Raw genomic sequence first — 9,409 nt, forward strand, 5'->3', positions numbered from 1 at the left:
GGTTCAATGCTATGTAGTTTTTGAACTTGCCCCGGCTTATAGGGTTCAACTCGATATCAACTCAATCCGGCCCATAGCCTTTCAATTATATTTTATATGATACTTTTTGAAAACTCAAGACCCATTAATGTATGGGTTCCAAGGTATGACTTCTCTAGAGTGAAAGAAAAGAAATAAATAAATAAACTAACAGTGAAATAAATCATATAGACCAAATTATATGAATACCTTTTATATGTGTAGGGGATCATGACCCGATGGGCATGACTTACTCAAACTTGAACCCAATTTGGGTTAAATAAACAAAACTCTAACCTAACCCCTATACCTAACTTGGGTTAAAACAAACATTGAAAGAAATCATAAACTTTAGGCTTTATTTAGTTTTAAGGAAAAAGTAGGGAAATGAAGGAAAATGTAGGAAACCTTTACAAACCAAGCATAACCTTAAGGTTAGGGGTTAGAAGTCAAACCAAATTACAAGAATACCCTTTATATGTATAGGGCTATTATGACCTAATGGGCATGGTCAACCAAACCTATACATAATTTGGATTAAATAATCAAAACTCTAACATGACCCTACACTCTAATAAGCTCAATCCTAATCAGACAATGTAGGGGTGAGTTAAGTTGAATTTATCATTTAACTTGGCCCGCTGACGTCCCCACTCTTACTAATGTTTCAATTTGGATTGCGATAACAACAACTAAACATGACTCAAAAATATAATACTTGAGTTGGATTGGATAAACTTAATTAAAAATGCAATAAGACTCTTTCTATTAATACAGCCAAAGTGCATATAACCAAAGTTTTATGTTATTTTTTACAAACAACCAAAGTTTTATGCTTTGCACATGAGTCCAAACTAGTAAATGCATATAAAAAATGCTGACATGAAAACCTTATCATTAGTTTCACAACCTGCGGAACAGCTAAACCTTGTTCAATTCTCGAACCTAACCCGATTCGAGTCAGGTATTACCCGGCCCGACTTACAACCCTAGTTAAAAAAGTCGTCCACGGATCTACGGAAAACATGGATCGGATTGCATTGGACCCATACCTGACTCCGTTGACAGGACCACATGGCAGCCTCCTGGAGGTGTGGTAGTAGAATTTAGAAAGAAAGGGAAAGCAGCAGAGGCATATAGAGATCCTCCTCCTTCGTGGCTTCAACTCCCCTATCGCATTCTGCTTAGGGTTTTCTGCCTCCACTCCTGTTCTCTCCCCGTCTCTCCATGGAGGAGGCCCTCCTTCAGATCTTCTCTTCTTCTCTTCTGCTCCTCTTGAGGTATGTGTTGTATTTCTTTTCAACCATCATTATCATTTTCTCCCATTTTTTTTTTCATGTAATCTTGTCCTTTTCTCGGCACAACTTTCCAATTATGTTGATATATTTTCGTTTTGATCTTTTACCCATATGCTTCAATATATTCTGACATTGGAGGGTTTGAATTTTGTTTTAGTTGTGCTTTTATTTCTTAATTTTAGAATTTTCGATTGTGTTAGATGTGATTTTGCATTAAAAAGAAAAGAAAAGAAAAGTTGTCTCAACTATTTTGATATGCTGTTTATTTTACCCAATTTTTTCCAATTTCCATTAAAGATATTAATTGGGTTCAATTGCATAAAATTTCATTTCAATGTTTGTCGTGTCCAAGCTTTTTTGATTTTCTGATTCTTTTGTAAAATCTAATGTAATTCATGGATTCATCTTGTTTTTCTTCTTCTTTTTTTTTCTAATTTTATTTTTTTTTGGGTTTTCTCTTCTTTTGGCTTCATCTCTACCGTTTTGTCAGATATTAACCTCTTGCAATATGCCTGAGGGCTCTTATTTGTCTTTATTAATGGTAATTTTGATGCCTTTTCCTTTTTCCTGTTTGTGAATGAGTAGATTTTGAGCAGTTTTGGGAAGAAAGAAGGAAGGAATTCTCTGTGCAGAGTGGACAGAATTCTGAGCTTTGTCTCAGAAATTCGGCAGACACAAAGGGGGAGAGAAGTAAAGGATGTCGAGCGGAAATACCCATTGGTGTTACAGATGTAGGCAGCAGGTTAGACTCCGTAGACGAGATAAGGTGTGCCCTCATTGTGATGGAGGTTTTGTTCAGGAGCTCGATGAGATGGAGGGCATTGGCCCCCTGGATTTCTTTGGATTTGATTCCATTGTCGACCATGACCAGCGATTTAGATTAATAGAAGATTTAATGGTGAGGCAGAGATTGGCAGGTAGATACCGAGAACTCGACAGATTGAGATCTCGTATGGTTCCCGAACATGGCATGGGGTTACGTGCAGGTGCATGGTTGATCTTTAATGGTCAGATGCCTTTCAGGATTCCTGAAAATGGTTTGATGGACTTACCTCTCAATAGAGGTACAGGAGTTGGACTAAGACGGGCTAATACTGGTGATTACTTCATTGGCCCAGGACTGGATGAACTGATTGAGCAGCTCTCTGCGGGTGATAGGCAAGGGCCACCCCCAGCATCTCAGTCTTCCATAGATGCAATGCCCACAATAACAATCACAAATAAGCATCTGCGTACTGATTTGCATTGCCCTGTCTGTAAAGATAGGTTCGAGTTGGGCTCTGAAGCACGGCAGATGCCTTGCAAACATATTTATCACAATGATTGCATTGTTCCATGGTTGGTTCAGCACAACACATGTCCTGTCTGTCGTCATGAGTTGCCTCCACAAGGATCTAGTAGTGCATGCCATAGTCAAAGTTCAAGACGTCACAACAGAAGTCAAAGTGCTACTAGTACCCCCGGAGGCAGGGAGAATGGTGGGGAGAGTCGAGGAAGGCGCAATCCATTTTCCTTCATGTGGCCCTTCCGCTCGTCAAGTTCACACTCACCACGGTGAATCAGGTGGAAGAAGCTCAGCAACCATTCATGAAGACAATCACCACATGAGATGTTCTAGATGGCCTTTTAATTATTAAGGATGGTGTGCTTGGATTGTCATTGCTTTTTTTTCATTGTAGTTTGGTCATAGCACATATCTCCAATCAAATTAAATTAATTTGTTGGGCAGAGTGGAAGTGGTAAGACCAATGAATCCAAAGTGCTCTAAGCTGATGTGAAGTAATTGATGATCTTTGTTTCTGCCTTATTCCCTTAATGTAAATGATATGATATTTTGTGGTTTCCCCTTGATGATTCCAAGCAGCATTGATATTTATTGTTTTATAGCATCTAAGGGACAATAAATCACTTTTATATATCCCGAACTTGCATGGATTCTGAATGTCATTGATGCGTTTTTGTCAGTCTGTGCTTTTTATAGGATGTAATATTTTTTGAGGGGATCATCATACAGAAATGTGAGGAGGTTGTCAGTTTTAGCTGGCAGTTTGAACAGATGATGATCTAGTTCCCGGCAAGGTAAGTTTCCATTGAAAGGTTTTGTTCTTAATGTAGTTATTTGGTAGCAACATATTTTGATCATCTTGTGGATTCTGTGAAGAGCACGAACATGGTATTAAGCCATTCAAGACAGAGTCCTACATTAAGAGCATGAGTTCCCTATTGAAATAAATTCTTTTTCCTTGTTTATTTTTTTTTTCCATCTCATGTCAATTTTGAAATAGGTACACTATCCTGACTCAGAGCTTGTGTAGTTGAAAAAAAAAATCATTATTGTTTTAGCATGAGCTCATGACTGTTTGGATCAGGTTAGTTTTGTAAAGGGAGTCATTTTCTTCCTTGTTCTTCAATATATATTGATTCACTTACACTCATATAGTGTGGAAAAATAACTGTATATAATCAGCAAAATGAAACATTTGGGGGATGAGAAACTGTGGTTCCATGTTTTTGTAGCTTGATGTTCCATTCCACCTCTGACTGTTAACATTCTATATGCATGACCAACAATGTGATGAATTGTGTTGATTTTGCTGCTTATGTCATTCTCTGGAGCATTCAGTTCTATCCTGTCTCTCTATTCCAGTCTTTAGCAATGAGACAAATGGCCCCAGTCTGGAAGTCTATGTTACTTGGGATTTCAATTCCAGTCTGATCTAGTAATCCATTCTCATTATTGATTATTTCTTTTTTTTATGAATATTATTTCTTATTTTTTTAACACGTAGGAAGTTACTCATTAACCACTCTCTGGAACCTTGCTTAGTTGTTCTACATTTCCAGTCTAAGGTGGCATTTAGAAGTCTGAAATACTGCCACTTTGGCTGAAACTGATCAGATAAGGGGTTTTTCTCTTTAGGTTGTGTGGTGGTTTGCATTCTTTGTTTTAAGGAGTTATTTCCTCTTTCGGGTAGAATAAGGAGAATGTCCAATAATGTTTGTTTGCTAATGCATCACAATTAGGAGTGGCAAATGGGTTGGGTTGGGTTGGGTGTGGGTTAAATACCAACCCACCCATATTATCCACTAACCCACTATGACCCACTATAAATGCTTGTTAGTGGGTCACAACCCACCCTTACCCCCTTACCCACCCATATCGACCCTCACCAAGTATAAATGCTTATTGCTTTTATTTTTTTATATTTTTTTTATCAAAGGCCACAACCTGGTTGGGTCAACCCGTATATCCAAAAAATCAAGTCTAAGAGAACCATATGTGCCTTTTTCATGATGGCCACGTGGCAGATACAGGTCGCATATATGAAAATTGCAAAAATTACATAAAAAGATGAATAAATAAAAAAAAAATATATATATATATATATATATATATTACAGCTAAAAAGCAAAAAATGTAAAAATCAACAATATATACAAAAAAATAAAAAATTACAGAAAAAATACATAAAGTAGTAAGAAAATTAAAATGTACGTGTTTCAACTAAAAAACAACAATTGAAGAAAATGCAAAAAACAATAAAAATAACAAGTGCCGTTGGAGGAATTGGAAAGTGAGATGAAGGTTATAGAGAGGTATGCAATCGAACACAGAACAAGTGCCGCTGGAGTTGGAGAGGATGCCAGTGTTGATGGCGAGGATGTAGGCCATGGTGAGGAACATGGCGGTACCAGCACGTAGCTCTGTTGTAAAGGTATAATTTTGCTCCCTGAGTTTGAAATGTTTTCTAGCTCAACTATTGGCAGCAAACTAGTTAAGCCGAGTAGAAAGAGGGGGCCTTGCGGTGGTGTTGGAGTCTCCATGAGAGGGAGAGGAGAGAGGTTTTATTCTTGTGGCCTTGTGGGGGTGTGGATTTGTTCACTTCCATGTGATTCTTCTATTATTTGCAGGTGTGTTTGTGTGTGTATGAGGAAGGGAGAGGTGAATTGAATTAGCCGATGGCACTTGTCCTGCAACTATCCATGTAATGAAAATAACAATAAACAATGGAGACTTATTGATTTTGGATGAATTAGTGGCAACTTGTTTAGAAAAAACTTGGTGACTTTGAAATGAGAAACAGTAGCAACAAGATTTACTTTTGACCCTGACCCAAATAGCTTTAATGGCGGAATAAAGAACTGAGAAAAAGAATTTCAAACCCTAACAGAGTTGTAGCTCCAATGGCGACTTCCACTGGTGGAACAGAGATCTAAGAAAATATTTTTCAAACCCTAACAGAGTAGCCAGCTTCAATGGTGACTGCCACTGGTGGAACAAAGATTTGAGGGCGACTTCCATTGGCGGAATAGAGATCTGAGAAAACATTTTTCAAACCCTACCAGAATAGCAACTTTAATGGCGACTTCCACTGTCAGATGCCAGAACAGAGATTTGAGAAAACAAATTTTAAACCCTAACAGAGTAGCAGTTACAATGGCGACTTCCACTAGCCGAACAGAGAACTGAAAGAAAGAAAATTACTTTCGACCCTCACCTCCTTTATGACCCAAATGGGTACCCTCGACCCAACCCAACTAACGCAACAAGATATAAAAGCTAGTAGAAACAACAACAAGAAGTGTTAAAATCTTGAGGTGAAACAGTACAGTTGAAGCTGGAACGAAGAACACCCCACTTTTATTGTTGAAATCACCACATCAGTGGATAAAACGTCTTTAGAGTTTCAAAATAGTGAAAAGATTATGAGGCTTATATATATAACTGACTCACGTGACAATAACATGACTTAACTTAATAATAAAAGGCTAGGACGCTGACAAGCGCCTATAAGGTCCATTTAAGTTACATAATTCAAGAAACTAAGAAAGCAATGCTGAATTGCTGCTAACTTAGCCCCTCGAGGAACCCAATTGCTAGCGGGGTTACATGTGGGCCCCACATGCTCCTACATCAACCTCTCCGGGTGGAAACTTGACTCTGGCAAGAAATCCTTCATTCACTCAACATGTGTGCCTGGGTCCAACTTCTGCAACTCTTCTTATGCGATGCAAGTAGTCTCTGATGAAATCTATACTATATGTCATTGTGGGGCATTTTTGTCTTTTCCTTTTTAATTTTGTCTTTGGTCGCCCTAACATATAAATAATAAAGCTGGCGCCATCAGAGGGAATTCTTTTCTCACATCTTTCTCCTTGTTGAAAACATGGTATCAGAGCAGGTCGGTGCTCTATAAAATCTCCACATTGCATTTGCTGATCGTTCTGTGCTTTCTGGACTGAGAACGAAGGAAGCATACTGATGTTCTGTACCTGAGAACTGTTTGGCTGCATCTCTTTCGTTTGTTCTGGGCTAAAACTTGACTGAAGTGATTCCAGGAGTTGTTGATGATTGGCTGAATCTTCCTAAGAGGCCGGCTGTTCCTTTTTTTTCTCTGTTGTTCCCTAGTTTGTTATTAGAAAACCCAGAATTCTCTCGGACTGATCAAGGACACTTTGTAAACTTTTTTTTTGTTCTTGGTGTTGATACCAAGAACAGGTTAAGGTTCTTTTGCATTGACCGAATGATATAAGGTGGGTTTAATCCCTTTGTGGATCGGATGATCCAGAAAACCCTTTTTTTTGTGAAGAAATTTGTAGGTCATGGGAGTGACCTAGTTCGGCTGACTGGTACAGTAGTTGTTTACTGATGCTTGTGGTTAATGTTAGCCTTGGGGGATCTGTTACACTTGTGTGTGTGTTCAGGTGACCAACATAGCAGCAGAAGTTGGGTTCTAATTGTTAATTACTCAAAGTGAGGGTTGTTTCTTCTCTTGTGGGTGTGTATAGATTGAAATCATGAACGCTAAAGAGTTTGCAAAAGAACAGGTTAATGCTCTTTTGCATTGACCGAATGATATAAGGTGGGTTTAATCCCTTTGTGGATCGGATGATCCAAAAAACCCTTTTTTTGTGAATTACTTAGAGTGAGGGTTGTTTCTTCTCTTGTGGGTGTGTATAGACTGAAATCATGAACGCTAAAGAGTTTGCAACTTTGGGAACCACCATGAATCATAGTGGAATGAGTAGTGGTCATGACTCCATGAATTTCCCAATGACTATCACCCCGTTGAATGGTAGAAATTACTTGGCTTGGTCTAAGGAAATGTGGTTGTATATCACAGCCAAGGGTAAGGTAAGATATATAAATGGGAAAATAAAGGAACCCAAGGCTAGTACTGTAGAATAGGATAAGTGGGACCAAGAAAATTGCATGATTATGTCTTGGCCTTTGACATCCATGCTAGAACTTACCAACTACAAGCAGAATCTTCGACATATAAGGAAGGAGAAAGGAACTTATCAACATATTATTCTGCCCTCACTTCAGTTTGGAAAGAACTAGACTATTACCAGAATATTGAGTGGGAAAGTGAAAAGGATGCTAAAGCATATAAAAAGTTAGTTTCACAACAAAGGGTGTTCGCTTTCCTTCTAGGTTTGAATCTTGTGTATGAACCTATTCGCGTTCAGATTTTGGACAGCAAGGATCTTCCATCTGTCCAAGAGGTTTATGCACTTGTTCAGTCTGAAGAGAGTAGGAAGTTTGCCATGAATCCTCCTGAGGGGGAGACTATTGTCCTTGCTATAAGAAGTAACACTAGGGTACCAAGAAAAGGGAAAAATCAGAAAAAGACAGAAGATAAAGACAAAATGTGGTGTACTCATTGTCAAAAACCTAGGCACACCCGTGAAACCTACTAGGAATTGAATGGGAATCCGAAATGGGCACAGGAATTGGGTAAGAAATCAGCACAAGAACTAGCAAAGAAACTATACCAGAAGAAGTTTACTTCGGCTCACTTAGCATCTCATGAACATTAGAGTACTTCTCAGGGCTGCCTCGTTCTGACCCAAAGGAAGATATTATTAATTCATTTCATGACCACTTAGAGCAATATGGTAGGCTCTCCACAATGTTGATTTTGGACCCACACCTTCTACTTCTTTTGCCTCATCTTCGGGTAATTCTGTTTCAGCTTTCCATGTGTCTACTGATAACCTAGAATCCCCATGGATTATTGATTTCGATGCATCCAACCACATGACTGGTAAGTCAACCTTATTTCAAACATATTCTCTTTTCTCTAGCAAAGATAAAGAGAGGCTAGCATATGGATCCTTCTCCTCCATTGTTGGTCAAGGACCTATATCTTTGCCTTTTGGCCTCTCCTTATCAAATGTCCTTCATATTCCAAAGTTACCTATTAATTTGTTGTCCATTAGTAGTATTACTCATGCCTTAAATTGCTCAATAACCTTTCTTTCACATTCTTGTGTTTTTCAGGATTTGGCTATCGGGAAGACAATTGGTAGAGGGAAAATGGTGGGTGGTCTCTACGTGCTGGAGAACAAAGTTGGCCTTTCAGTTTCAAAGTCTTTGAATCCGTCGAGTAAGAATCTTGTAGCACCACCATTTAGGCCATGTATCTTTTGAGTTTGAAGTTTTTGTTTCCAAAGTTATTTAAGTCTTTGTTTGTTAGTGATTTTCAGTGTCAACTATGTCAACTGAGTAAACATTGTAGAACCTCATTCCCTTAACGTAATAAAAGATTAGAATTTCCTTTTCACATCGTGTATTCAGATGTGTGGGGACCTGTTAATATTCTAATTGAGAATGGTTACAAGTATTTTATTTCCTTTGTTGATGACTTCTCTCGCTATACTTGGATTTATCCTATGCATTCATGGGAGGTTCTTAAAATTGTGAAAGACTTTCAACATATGGTTTATACCCAATTTCAATCTGAGATCCGAATTTTTCAAGCAGATAATGCCAAAGAATATTTTCATGGAGACTTTACAGATTTCTTTGCATCCTGTGGCTCTCAACATAGAAGCTCATGTGTCAGAACCCCACAACAAAATGGGGTTATGGAAAGAAAAAATCGACATCTCCTAAAAGTTACTCGAGGATTAATGTTACAGATGAATGTCCCAAAAAGATTTTGGGTGGATGTTGTTCTAACTGCTGCCTATGTCATCAATAGAACACCATCTTGTGTACCGGATTATAGGTCCCCTCATCAACTCCTTTTCCCTAAAGCTCCTATGTTTTCTACCCCTATGCGGGTCTTTGGACGTAAGTGTTT

The 9,409-nt window shown here is 38.4% G+C and overlaps 1 protein-coding gene across 2 annotated transcripts; it reads left to right on the plus strand.

The window, feature by feature from the left end:
- Positions 1-1,138: 1,138 nt before the first annotated feature.
- LOC104604182 (putative E3 ubiquitin-protein ligase RHC1A) lies at positions 1,139-8,619 on the plus strand. Of its 2 annotated transcripts, XR_016082758.1 has the most exons (3): positions 1,139-1,298; positions 1,902-3,395; positions 8,605-8,619. XR_016082758.1 is itself a non-coding variant. In XM_019198907.2 (2 exons), the coding sequence occupies exon 2, from the start codon at positions 2,014-2,016 to the stop codon at positions 2,872-2,874; it is 861 nt and encodes a 286-aa protein (XP_019054452.1). In that variant the 5' UTR covers positions 1,139-1,298; positions 1,902-2,013; the 3' UTR covers positions 2,875-3,234. The 2 variants fall into 2 exon arrangements, 1 of the variants encoding a protein (XP_019054452.1); XM_019198907.2 differs by lacking the exon at positions 8,605-8,619 and having other exon boundaries at positions 1,902-3,234.
- Positions 8,620-9,409: the final 790 nt, after the last annotated feature.

This window comes from Nelumbo nucifera, chromosome 2 (assembly GCF_055504915.1).
Source record: "Nelumbo nucifera cultivar China Antique chromosome 2, China Antique-T2T, whole genome shotgun sequence".
Taxonomy (NCBI): Eukaryota; Viridiplantae; Streptophyta; class Magnoliopsida; order Proteales; family Nelumbonaceae; genus Nelumbo; species Nelumbo nucifera.

Coding starts and splice junctions, on each gene's coding strand:
- LOC104604182 (XM_019198907.2), top strand. CDS start 2,014: ATGTCGAGCGGAAATACCCATTGGTGTTACAGATGTAGGCAGCAGGTT.